Raw genomic sequence first — 13,081 nt, 5'->3', positions numbered from 1 at the left:
ACCGGCAATTGCAAAGTTAGGCCGGCTCCCTAGTCATTCCATTAGAGTCACAGCATTGTCGCCACAAAGCACGGGGTATACTCACAGCTGTGCCAGAAGGAATTCCACTGTGCCCCGGTGAGTTTCTCCACGAACTCAACGAACTCTTTCACACAAACCAATGCACCCTTTATGATAGCTTTAGCGGTTTTGAAAATCACTTCCATGTTTTCCGGATCATTCAAAGCTATCCCTGGCCACTGGCCCAGCGGTCGGAGCAATGCTTTCAATAAAGCAACATGCGTGACAATGTAGCACAAGTAAAGAGAGCCGTTACCATCTAACTCATCAACCCGTTGGGCAGCTGCCGACTCAATGGCGGGATCAAATCTTGGTAATAGGTGCACTGTGAGCCTTTCACGCCATTCCTTTAATCTTGTCCGCATCGGTCGCGCGATTTCCAAGGAGTAAGTCAGGTTATGAGAGGTTTTCGAGGTTGCTTTGACACTGTAGAATGCTTTTTGAATATCAGATAGGATGTTAGTGAGGACGGCTAGGTGTCGAATATGCGTTTTTGTATTGAGACATTGAGAAGACAAGCAATCATCAAAATCATTTCGCGTAAGACCAGATACATCATAGTCATCATCATGAAAATGACTTGGCATTCCTCGCGTGAAGGCTACCCACTTCTCCATGATGTAGATACCCCACCAGAGACGCCGGCGCACATTACGCTCCCATGTAGGGACAGATGCCCAGCCTTCTGGATCTCTGTGTAAGCCAATAGTTTGCGCAACGGACAGTGCAGTGGACATGAGAGTCCAGGCGAACGCGGTATCAGAAAGATACATATTGCTAGGTAGTCGCTGCTGAAGCAAAAGACAAGCCTGTAAAGTTGCGAGTGAAGGGGCATGGAGGTCTTGAGACACAGCAAGCCAGCAAAGCTGATACAGGTCCTCGGCTTGTGGCGGGTGTAGTAAGAGTGTATATAGCGTCTCATCGTACATCATGAAAGGAAGAGCGGTGGCGCACATTGCTGTCAACAGTCCAAGTGGCATGAACTTTATCTCTGAAGGTGATGATGGAATCTGATTTTTAGAAATAATCGGAAAGTATGGATCGATATAGCGTGCGAATAGCTGTACCATTCGCCATGCTGCCGTTGTATCCACCATACCCCAGAGGCGAACCCATGCATCTTCAATTCCGTCATAGCCGAGCTTTGGTTGCGCTTTATCTATTAGGGAGTGGTCTGTGATGCCGAAAACGGTTCGAGTGGTGGATAAATGCTCGTTGTTATCTCCGACTGAGGAATTCACAATGCGGTACCGTAATCCGTTGACTTTGGGCAGAGAAACATTCTCACTATCGTAGGGTTGGTTGCTCAGAACATGAACGTCCGATACTCCGGTTGGACCTATATAAAAGCTGAAGGCATTCGGGATGTCTTCTAGTGAATGAACGCGAGGTGGACCGCTCCCAGGTACCGGAAAGCTATCGAATGGCAGGACGCTGACAGGTTGAGGCGACATTTGCATGCCAGGGCTGCTGTAAGTTGAAACGCTTTTGTTCGCAACTTCGGAGCCGCTATTTGGGCTGTTTATTGGAAACTGGGAATTTTGGTCGCATATAGTAAACCCCATTCCCTCAGCATTTAAATCATTGTCCTGCTCCAGAACATGTTCGCTCCCTGGGCCCAACACACCATCGGGTAAAACATGCCCCCATGGATCTGCGTCTTGAAAAGCTTCGAGATCTGAAAACCAATTCACTATTTTCGTCCTTTTCCGAGGGCCAGGTTCATCCTCAAATGTGCAGGGTTGGCCTTTGTTCGCGCATCGATGACACGGAGGCCCATGGGGCATATCACAAGTGACTTTACGATAGCGGCAGAAATCGCAGGGACGTGACTTTCGAGATTTGTATACACGGCCATAGCAATTAGAAGCAGAAGTATTCATTCCGACCGTGACTCGTGATACAGCAAAGATAAAAAGTGAATGCCAAAAGGAAGAAGGAATGTCTTATCTAATAAGAATCTCTCTCTCCTTATCTCTTATCAGCAAAACATGGCTCCTTCCCGAATCCCCCGCTTTGTCCTTCGCTCTTTCCCCGCACGGACATTCCCTTAATGCATTACAATGTAAGTTCTAGATCCAAAAGAGCTTTCAAGAAGGGATCATCGAATACTGAATCCGCGACTTGGTCATCCATGGGCAATAACGGTAGACGTGGTTTGTCGCCATAGCCAAAGTGGCGATGCAGGAGTTTTTTCATGCCCGCGATCTACCCGAGATAATTCATGAGTTGATAAGGTCCAATCTTAACTTCCAAAGGGGCAGGATACTTACGCCTATTTTGAGAGCAATGCCATCCGCTAGAGCAATGGTATTTTGTAATTCAATGGCCTCCTTGAGAGAATGAGGATCTTGGCAAAGATTCCATAACTTCACACACGATTTCTAGGTTCCATCAGTCTGTTAATTCATTCACGGGCGCAAGAATACTTACAGGTGCAATATTGGGCAATCCACTGATTGCTCCAGCCGACCCAACAGAGATGGAGGGGAGCAAGAAATCAATGAAACCATCAATCGCACGAAATGGCGTGGCTGTAGACCGAGGGTACTGTTTCTGGAACTCGGGAGTTGAGACTTGACTCATGATTCGAGTCAGCTTCCCAACGTTGGCGCATCTTCAATGAGACCACGTTAGATGACACGTTCAACTGCCATGTGTGAATAGACTCACGTAAGTTTGACACCGCATATGTTTGCCGAGGACTTTACTATTGAGACGATCAAGTCGCTGTCCATGTCGATGCCGCCAGCCACCGCAGGAAAGTTATACACTATCCTGTTCGTTATTAGCGGAGAGAGTGGTCATCACGTCTTTCAATAACACTTACACTGGGACGGGAGATGCTTGGGCAATGTCCGTGAAGAATTTCTCGGTGGCTTTGGTGTTAGAAATCAGCGCCCCTGAATAGTATCCAGGTGGTATCACCATGACATAGTCGGCCCCGGCATCGGCAGCATCTTTGCAAAGTTCAATGGACTCTCTGGTGCTAGCAGCTCCAGTTCCAGCGACGATGGGAACGTCATGGAGATCGATGTCATTCAAAGCCTGTCGAGCGGCATGAATGAGTCGTTTCCGTTCCTCCTGATTCTGTGCATGGCCATATTTAGTTATTTATCGATTATATCCATGGTAGGTTAAGAGCAAAGTACCAAATGGACGGCTTCACCCATAGAGCCAGAAAGAACTGGAATTGTCCCAGCTTTGGCGATGACTTCAAGTGTATTACAGTCAATATGATTCTGGGACATTTCATAGTGGTGCTTCACGTACACTTAACATGGTTTTGGAACGCTTCTAGGTCTATCAAGTACTCAGCAATCATGATTTTGAATAATTGATAGAGGAAGATTACCAAGGTCTTCATTGTCCTTGAAAAGGCACGGCAAGGGGGTGTAAATTCCGGTTGGTAAAGGCCGCATGTTTTCTGAGTTGAAGCACCGTTTTAGATTAATATCTGGATGTCAAGCAGATAATGAAATCAGATCGTTGCTTTATTGACGATTCCCTTCTTATACACCTGTTTTCCAACGCAAGCCTCTACTATCCCCCACATTTTGAATCGCTCTGTGGTACTAGTCCAGCGATAACGATAACCGCCCTGGAGATAAGCCCGCGGCCACCTTCAGCTATTCCAGCCCGTTGAACAAAGACGATAAGAGGTGATAAGGTGTATCGTTTATCGATTCAATGTTTGATCATTTGTAATTGGCAGGAGAATTGAAGTTTCGAAGTACTAGTATTCGGCATTTAAATGGTAGTATTCAAATTATAATCAAAGCCCATTGGTCCTTATAACGCCTGCCTACTATATCCTGTTGAACTCCCATAGCCTTCCTGGCCACCCGATCTCCTTCAAATTGTCTTAAAAATGTAGATTTACAAGGTGAATCTGAACAATGGACTATCTTCGCCCATTTCTGCCAACTCATCCGCGGTATATTTCCCCTCGGTCTCGACAATATCCAAGGCATCTCGTCTCTTGTTCTCCTTGCGCATCAAATACCAATGAACGGTGGCGGGTATCATTGCACCTAGAACGGTCGCGCCGACGGAAAATCCAAATCCCAACGGGTACGTGGGAGCCTATTATTTTCTTTTAGTACTTTTCGAATCTAGGAGCCAAACACGTAATTTGCCATACCTCGCTAGAAATGTAGATATTGGACCCGATACTGCCCCCGCCAACGCTGCCAAAAAGCATGAGGAGACCGATGGCTGCGGCTCGCTTGGAAGGGTTCAGAATGTTCGAGCTTGTCCAGGCACCGACCTAAATAGCAATGGACGATAATTCACAAAACTGATCAATGTTTTATAAGATGTGGAAGAACTTACGATCGGAGCCTGTGCCGAGTATCCTCCTGCAGCAAGGAAAATAGCAAAGTAGCTCACACCCGGCAAATGAGGGTAGTGAACCGTGATCCAAAGAATTATGATTCCGCTATCTTTGTCAGTGGGTAGCAGGTAAAGTCAATAATGAGGCTCACTCACAGCAGACCCAGCACATATGCACTCATAATACACAGATAGCGATTTTGCTTTCGATCGCTGATATACCCCACAGCTACACAAACGAATGTAGCGAATATGTAAGGAGGCGTTGTCAAGGCTTGAGCCTTGACAGCACTGTAGCCCAGATTCGCGACCATAGTTGGAAGAGTATATGAAAGCGAATAGGTGGGAACTGATCCGCCCCACCAAAATAGCATCATCCTGATACGAATGTCAGCCATGTCAAAGTGATCATGAAAGGGACTTACTCACATAAAATAAGTCTTCCTGTCCTTGGCAGCTGCTGCTACATCGCTCCATCGAAATTGGTATGTAGGGGAAATAGGACCATTCGCATACTTAACCCGAAGCAACGCATACTCCAACTCCTCTGGTGATAGCCATTTCGAATTTTTCTTCTCTTCGTATTGATGAGGAAAAGCACTAGACCAGAGTTAATAACTTTTGTCTGGTCTTCAAGAGGAAAGGAAAAGAACTTGCGGTAAACAAAAGATACAACACAAGCCTGCAAATATAGTAATGCACCCCTCGATGAGAAACAACCATCTCCAAGCTCTCCATCCCATATGATTATCCAATGATCCCACGCCGTAAGCAATGACTCCTCCAAATGCACCAGCTGTGGTATTTGCACCATAGAAAATAGCCATGCGAGTACCGATCTCTTTAGGAGTGTACCACATTGACAGAATGAAATAGGCTCCAGGATAGAGACCGGCCTCCGTGATACCAAGCATAAGTCTTATTGCAACGAAACCGCCATAAGAGCTTACTTGAGAGGTGAGTGTTGTGATCAAGCCCCATAAGGTGACAATCAGGGGAAACCAGATCTTGGGCCCGACTCGACGAAGCATTATGTTTGAAACGGGCTCAAAAAGACCATATGTAAAGAAGAAGTACATTAGACCTAGATTGTATTGGGTGCCGCTCATGCCGATGTCTTCGAGGAAGCCGAATAACTTTTTATCGCGTTAGTTTGAGATTAGTCGGTTGAGAGCATCTGGGACATGATAATACCTTTGCGTTTCCGGCATTGGATTTATCAAGTGAGCACATCAAGTATAGAAAACTTAACACGGGAAGCAAGCGGAGATCGACTGTGAAAGTTAATTTGTTGGTTCACTGCCACTATTAAGTACTTAAGGTAAACTCACGCTTTCTGATCAGTTTTCTCTTCTTCTCTCCACTGAGTGTGTTTTCAAGATGCAGAAATCGCTCATATTCAGGAGCTGCGCTCTGATCGGCAACGGTGATTGATGCATTATCCTTCGCTTCCAGGTCCTTTAATACAGATAGCTTGTTGCCCTTGACCTCGGACATTGTCGTAGTGGGCATCAGTTAGCGACAACAAAATAGGGTACAAAAGGAGAAAGATAGGTTCCGATTTTGAAAGGACTTTGAAAATTATCTATGCTTTCCTTTAACCTTGTTGCCGCAAAGCCTTGTACCAATACCTCTCATCAGCAAGATACCAAGATGAAGTGGGTCTCTCAGGCCGGCTGGGAAATACATTATCTAAACCAATAACGGAGTTCTATTTCAAAAGGCATTTTATTGAAGTTTATCTGAATTTTTATTGGCCATCTACGTTGATAGAATGATAAGCCCCGCGCGCTAGCCTATCGTCGGCCGTTAGGGGCGGCCAACTTTAATCTACGAATCCGCGGCCAAGATAGCGGAAAGTTGTACCTGAAAGGTGAGGCACCCAACTATTTGTTTCCACTGAGAGTGTATTTATTCATTCAGAGATCTCCGTGTGCATTTAAAAGCAGAAATGAAATTTGTTAGGATCATTCATCTGTAGACAGAATCAGAGTCCAGTCGGAATGCCCACTACAACGACAACGACAACTACTGTCCCGGTTGTCATGACCCGGGAAAAGGATGCGAATGGCGATCCTCTGTACCCTGATTATATGCGTAAGTCAAGATATCCAGCCTGAGTGGTACCTGGATCTGCGTATTGACTGGGAAAAAAGCATTTTACGATCCTCTCGAAAAAGTCGAAGACCCTGGCACCTTTGAGCACTTTGATCCGGGCCATCGCGCAGACCCCAAATTTCCAAATTTACTGAAAAATGTTGAGAAAACGTGGGACTTGTCACCACATGTTGGTACGGAAATCCATGGTGTTCAGCTATCTCAGCTCAATAGCGCCGGCTTGGATGAACTAGCTCTTCTTACAGCTCAGCGCGGTGCGTTGGTATTTCGCGATCAAGACTTCGTGACTATTGGCTTTGAAGCTCAAAAGAAACTCGTCCGACACTTTGGCCCCTTGCATGTTCATGGATGGGCGCCACATCCTGCTGCTGGCTCAGAGGAACATATGATTATTTACGACCACAAAGAGTATGTCAGGATTTTTAATGAGAGTTTTATTCTGGTGAACTAATTTCGTCATCTTTAGTGACTTGCGTGTACGCCAATCTTGGGCTGGAAGAAGCCCTGTCCAATGGCATACCGATCAAAGTCCGGAAAAGCAACCACCTGGAACAACTTTTATTGCTATGCTCGAGTCCCCTACGACCGCTGGTGGTGATACACTCGTGAGCTCTAGTGTTAGGGCCTACAGTAGTCTTTCGCCTCGATTTAGAAAGCGCCTGGAAGGTCTTACAGCCATTCACTCAAATAATGATGGCGTGGCACAGGAGCTTAAGCATGGCCAGAAAGCTGTTATGCGTCGAGAGGCTCTTCAGGCCGAACACCCTGTTGTTTTAGTTCACCCTGTCACTAAGCAGAAGGCACTATGTGAGTTTGGACTTTTTGCACTAATCGATTATCCTTTAAAGTTCTATTCACTAATCGGTTACCTAAATAGATGTTAATCCAGTGTACACCAAGAAAATTGTAGGATTTGATCAAGAAGAATCCGATTGCATATTGAAGTTTTTATTCGATCACATTGCAAAGCGACAGGATTTTTCCTGTCGGATTCGCTATGAAGCTGGAACGGTTCTTGTCTGGGATCAACGCGTGACAAATCATTCACAGACGCTTGATTATCCTGTTGGTGATCGGAGACATGGCTTTAGACTTACGCCTCTCGCTAATAAACCGATCCCAGCCAGGATTGAGAAAGATGATGGGGAATGTGCCCGCGATGAGGCGCGTGTGCAATTAAATCTTTGTTAAGGGCCTAAGTAGATAGATAGCGGAGACCTTCCTAGATCCATCTAGAATGGGTACTATTCTTCGAGTAGTTCTAATATTGATTAGTCTTTTGTTTTTCCTTCAGAAACGGACCATAGAAAGGGTTGCACATATCTTTACGCGTCATTTTCTCATTTTCAAGGCCAAAGAAAATGGGGCGTGCCCACTTCGGTTTGTGTCTACCAGAATAGGAGTGGCGTCCCATTCTAGCCCTAAATGGCAAATGCTTACCGAGTGTAATATAAGAAGGCAGGTCCGCCCCCAAATTCGTACACACCTTCGTGGCTCTTTCCCCGATGCCCCTTTTGTTGGGCGATTCATTTCTACTCAACGTCAAGTTTTGCTCTGACGCCATATCATATCTCTGTCTATTGTTTGTAGCATCTCATATGATACGATAAAATAAAACTGGGATGCGACGAACAATTAAAGCATTACCAAAAAAACTTGATACCGGCAGATGTTGGTCGGGAAAAACGAAACAACGCCCCTTTGACATCCGGAATAAAATCCTTGCCTTGCTACATTTCGCTTTTGCCTCCCTGTGCACCATAGCCTCCAAGGTTCTGGGGACATGATTCTAAGGCCTACAGTCTAGTTATCAACAGCCTCGGTGGTGTAGCCGGCAGCATGCGAGTAATAATACTCTGATGAGGACACCTTCGGGCACCCTTCAGAGTGCTCGCGGTCCAGGTTCAAATCCTGGCCTTGACAACTTTCTTTTTGATTTGCTTTACTATCTACTAGCACACCTTCTCGGGATATGATCCTAAAACCTCCATCTCCAGGTACCTAAGCCTCGGTGGTGTACTTGGTAGCATGCGAGGTGACACCTGATGAGGAAAACTTAAGGCACCCTTCAGGGCTCGCGGACCAGGTTCAATTCCTGGCCTTGGTATCTTTCTTCTTCTCCCCATTAGCTGGTATGAATCTAGTTAGACTGGCCGCTGCTTCTTTAGGTAGCGGAGCGGGTGCTGTTCACAATATCACAGTCATCCGAGATACGTCTTGACCTACCTACTCCAATTAACAATTTGAAATGTCTCAATCGTGGCCATTTTACCGTCTCTTCATTTTTTATTTGTCACTGCATGTTGCTGTCTTTACATGAACATATATTTGGTTATCTACTATGTATACTAACTTATGTACTAGTGTAGCTTAAGTGCGGCTCTGCGGACGGCAACCCCCGCTCTCCACAGCGGACCCCGCACATGTGGGGTCTGTGTTGTTATCACCTAATCAATGGATCACATGTAACTATGTAGGACATTGAAATAGAAAGAGGTGCGATTCGAACTCGCAAATTATAAGTGAAGGATTAATCCCGATTCATTTGGAGTTTGGGCAGTGGTGTTATGAAAATCCCGCCGCCAAAGAACTTCGCAGACAATTTATAACCAATTGTATTTTAAGCACAATCTCATTTCCATTAAGGTTTCAAATAAATGCTTAGAGCCATATTTGAATACTCATTGGAGATTACCAATCGATATACCCCTAGCATGCATCGATACTTCCATTAATTCTACTCTGGTGTAACATCTCGGGCTAGGCGCCCAGTCAGGCCCCCTGTCAGCCATCAGGAACCACGACCTCAGGAGATTTCACCTGAACATGCCTACTTGACACACCGTATTGATCGCACCAGTTACAAATATAATAATCCAAGGATACGTACCTTGCCATTTTCGTGCACTTGCATAGCCCCCATTATAAGGCGAGCCCTTGCATCAGAACTCGTGACATCGGAAGATGGATTGTGCATATTTTAACTGAGCCCCGTTCTGCAGGATAGATGCTACATTAATTGTTTGCTAGTCACATTCTTTGTGGCTTTTCTTGTTCCTTTGAAGGATTGGAATGGAATGCCTGATGACCGAGACTAACTTGATTAATCTTGGTGATAAGATCTGGGAATGTATAAATAACAAGGGACAGGTGGGGAGGAAGAGGAGCTTTACATATGGGTAAACAATCTCTACTGTTCATTCATTGCAATCATGGTCAAACTTAGTAGCGTCACTGCGCAGGCCCTTATCTCATTGACTTCAGTGTCATTATATGCCGGAGTTACAGACGCATCCTATGATCCCCTCTGGCATCCTGAGTACACCAATGAAGACGCCGCATATGCACGTGTCATTGAGCTCCAACATGCTGATGATTCAAATGGAAAATTGCTAGCTACCTGGGAGCACTGGTACTCCAATGGTTCGGCTGGTAATTTCATTATTCGAGAAAGCAGCGATTTAGGTACAACATGGGAAACAATCGCAACTGTCTACGCTCCAGAGGGCGTTCCAAACACCTACTTCTATCAACCGTTTCTTTTCGAGTTCCCGCAACAACTTGGGAACTATCCAGAGGGTACGATTCTATTAGTTGGAAATCTGCACGATTCAAATGTTACCAATTTCTTTTCTTGGAGATCGGCTGATCATGGGAGGAACTGGGATCCTATTGGTATATGGCAAACAGGGTATTCTAGCGTTTCAAATGGTGCCTCTGGGACCGTGTCTGCCGGTATTTGGGAACCTTTCTTATTTCTTGATAGTCAGGAGAGACTCGTGGCTGTCTTTTCTGATGAAAGAGACTGGGGAAATTATTCGCAGATGCTTGTACATGTTATCTCGGAAGATGGAGGTGATACCTGGGGTGATGTTGTTCATGATGTTCTTGGGTATGAACAATCGTCGCGACCTGGGATGGCTACTGTTGCCAAGATGGATAATGGGAAGTACTTTATGAGCTATGAGTGGTGTGATAATAATTATCTGGGTCATGCTTGCTCCGTGAATGGGAAAACGTCTACTGATGGAGTATCTTGGAATCCAAGCGACAATGGGTCATTTGTTTCTACGCCGGATGGTGTTCAGTCGTCTGGAAGCCCTTATGCTATTTGGGATTCTGTGGGAAAGCAGTTGATTGTTTCTAGTCGGGCGCAGAGATGGTTTAGTACGTTTGCTCCTGCGCTTGATCCACCATTTACTGCTGAGAATCAGCATGTCGTCCATATTAATACGAACTATGGAAGCGGGGATTGGTGGTGGGCTTCGGCGCCTTGGTATGTGCCCAGTGGTACAAATTGTGGAACTAATTATAGTCCCAATCTGCTGGCATTGTCAAATGGAACTATTCTCTATTCTACAAATACCCAAGCCATCGGCGAACAGTGTGAAGAAAGCACGGGTGCAGCACCAATTGGGATACTCCCATATAATTCCAATTTTTCCTTCGAGGGAAATGCAGGCTGGATTGAATTCGACGCACTGTGGTCTGTCTCCGATGGTCAATATAACTTCGCACCAGTGACTACTCCCGCAACTATCGTTCTTACCGGATCCTCTGGGTGGACGGATTATGAAATCAGTGCAGACGTTATTGTCACGAGTACATCTGGTGTCGTGGGTGTGCTTGTTCGGGCATCAAATTCAAATACTGCTCCGAATTATTTGAGTAGATACACGGCTGTTGTTGATAGTAACCGTGGTGATCTTACGCTGTATCAAGTGGGGGATACGGCAACGACTACTTTGCAGACGGAGCTTGTTGAAGGGGGTGTTAAAGTTAATCAGATTTATCGATTGTCTCTTTCTGTTAAGGGGACGAGTCTCGTGGGTACTTTGAGTGATGGGGATGGTGGAAATACTACTGTTAGTGTTAGTAATGATGGGTTGTTACGTGGTGCGGCTGGTTTATATGGGAGTTATGGGAGTGGGGGGTTTAGTAATGTGCAGATCACGAGTTTGTGAGGCCAATTTGTACTTAGTGAGATGAACACATTGTTCTTATATCAGACTGTCTAACGTTGAGTAGTCTTTTTATTTCACCTCAGAATATGGCTTCAAAGCATCATGCAGGTCGCCAAATACACCCCCATGCCACGCCCTAATATGTTCCCACTCTTCCCTCGGAAGCGTAACAGCCTGCATTCGCAACCATCCCCCAACAATAAAATCAGCATGACTAGCGCGCTACGATAAGGTGCCTATAATCTACTAGAATAGAGAAGGTATAAAGAACAATAAATAATAATAATAAGGAAAAGAGAAGAAGAGAGAGAGCTGTACTATGTATATATAGGTGGATATCTACTCTCTAGACCAATTATCTGATTAGTCTGCATCCGAGAGTGGGTTAAACCGCACAAATATACAAACATACAAACATACAAACCCACCTGTCCCGAGTCTTCCTCCATATAGTTATACTACATATAGTAGATTAATAAAGTATAAAAGATTAATAAGAGGAGAGACTTAGATTATTTAGTATATATAGACTTTATCTATATTACTCTCCCTACTCTTTAATCTCATCTTGCAGAAAGCTTATCTCTTCCGATTTGTCTCGACAAAGTAAAGAAGGAAAATGCAACCTGCTAGAAAGGCTAGAATTCCTGCCTACAATAATTAGTAGTTTCGCGTAGAGCGTGGCGTGTGGGGTTTTTTTAGATTACGACGCCGATTTTTCTCTTCGATTTTATACTTAGATACGGTTTTAATAATAGCACCAATCTCTTTGGCTATATTGTCAATAGTGCTTATCTACTCTCTCTGAAGAATGCTTGAATTCTGAACCTTTCTTACGATATTAGTATAGCTTTTAGTATCTTTAGTATAATTGTTATTAGCTACAACTATATGTATTACTATTATTACTCCGGTAGTATATTCTTTTTTTTAAAGTCTACTTCAATATACTAGTAGTAAGCTGAAGAGAATATTAATTATCTTTGTAAATATGTTAAATTTCTTACTTAGAATTTAAAGAGCTATAGGATCCTCCTCTATAGGATTAGATATTGAAGGCTAGTAAAAGATATGTTTTTTATCTTTCTTATTTAAAATAATAGTAAATATAAGCTATTATAAATAATATATTAAATATATATATATATAGAAAGGGAAAAGACCTAGATTCTATTTATAATACTTACAGTAATCGATATTTCACTTAATTATACTAATAATAAAGCTTAAAGTCGATTTAACTTTTTTGATACCTTTATTAAGTTTCGAAATTATCTCTTAGGTATTCTATATATATCGAGATCAAATTATAAATTTATACTAGGGATCTATCTCCTTAAGTATTCTTAGGATCTTAGTGTTTAGAATATTACTATATCTGTTACAGCATATATATATGTTTATGTTACGGGTTAAACCCGCAGGCTACTATATAGCCCTGTTATATAGCCTTTACCGCCTACTATTGTCACTGCCTATCGTTATTGTCCTACTAACCCTATCTATAGCTACCTAGCTTACTTTACTTCTTCTCTTCTCTAAGCTTTTTGTACATAGATCGTGGTATAGTTAGAATTAAATATAAGTTCTACTTTAGCCCTTCA

General features: G+C 43.9%; 5 protein-coding genes across 5 annotated transcripts; 2 read left to right on the top strand and 3 right to left on the bottom strand.

Moving 5' to 3' along the window:
* Nucleotides 1-47: 47 nt before the first annotated feature.
* N7478_008044 (uncharacterized protein) lies at nt 48-1,943 on the bottom strand (the record flags this gene model as incomplete). The annotated part of the gene is made up of 1 exon (XM_056924258.1): nt 48-1,943. One exon carries the CDS (start codon nt 1,941-1,943, stop codon nt 48-50), a length of 1,896 nt encoding a protein of 631 aa, XP_056776984.1.
* Nucleotides 1,944-2,118: 175 nt separating this feature from the next.
* On the bottom strand, nt 2,119-3,385 carry N7478_008043 (dihydrodipicolinate synthase family protein; the record flags this gene model as incomplete). Its single annotated transcript, XM_056924257.1, has 7 exons — nt 2,119-2,268; nt 2,334-2,444; nt 2,494-2,677; nt 2,734-2,838; nt 2,891-3,150; nt 3,213-3,274; nt 3,334-3,385. The coding sequence occupies 7 exons, from the start codon at nt 3,383-3,385 to the stop codon at nt 2,119-2,121; spliced, it is 924 nt and encodes a 307-aa protein (XP_056776983.1).
* Nucleotides 3,386-3,939: 554 nt separating this feature from the next.
* N7478_008042 (Major facilitator superfamily domain general substrate transporter) lies at nt 3,940-5,892 on the bottom strand (the record flags this gene model as incomplete). The annotated part of the gene is made up of 8 exons (XM_056924256.1): nt 3,940-4,146; nt 4,205-4,330; nt 4,396-4,501; nt 4,552-4,773; nt 4,825-4,995; nt 5,098-5,531; nt 5,590-5,669; nt 5,727-5,892. 8 exons carry the CDS (start codon nt 5,890-5,892, stop codon nt 3,940-3,942), a joined length of 1,512 nt encoding a protein of 503 aa, XP_056776982.1.
* Nucleotides 5,893-6,398: 506 nt separating this feature from the next.
* On the top strand, nt 6,399-7,704 carry N7478_008041 (TauD/TfdA dioxygenase family protein; the record flags this gene model as incomplete). Its single annotated transcript, XM_056924255.1, has 4 exons — nt 6,399-6,492; nt 6,552-6,921; nt 6,980-7,320; nt 7,391-7,704. 4 exons carry the CDS (start codon nt 6,399-6,401, stop codon nt 7,702-7,704), a joined length of 1,119 nt encoding a protein of 372 aa, XP_056776981.1.
* Nucleotides 7,705-9,725: 2,021 nt separating this feature from the next.
* N7478_008040 (sialidase family protein) lies at nt 9,726-11,477 on the top strand (the record flags this gene model as incomplete). Its single annotated transcript, XM_056924254.1, has 1 exon — nt 9,726-11,477. The coding sequence occupies one exon, from the start codon at nt 9,726-9,728 to the stop codon at nt 11,475-11,477; it is 1,752 nt and encodes a 583-aa protein (XP_056776980.1).
* Nucleotides 11,478-13,081: the final 1,604 nt, after the last annotated feature.

The sequence above is a fragment of the Penicillium angulare genome (assembly GCF_028827245.1).
Source record: "Penicillium angulare strain IBT 27051 chromosome Unknown utg000005l_segment0_segment0, whole genome shotgun sequence".
Classification (NCBI taxonomy): domain Eukaryota; kingdom Fungi; phylum Ascomycota; class Eurotiomycetes; order Eurotiales; family Aspergillaceae; genus Penicillium; species Penicillium angulare.
Note: the sequence above shows the minus strand (reverse complement) of the source record. Positions and strands in the feature narration are given on the sequence as shown.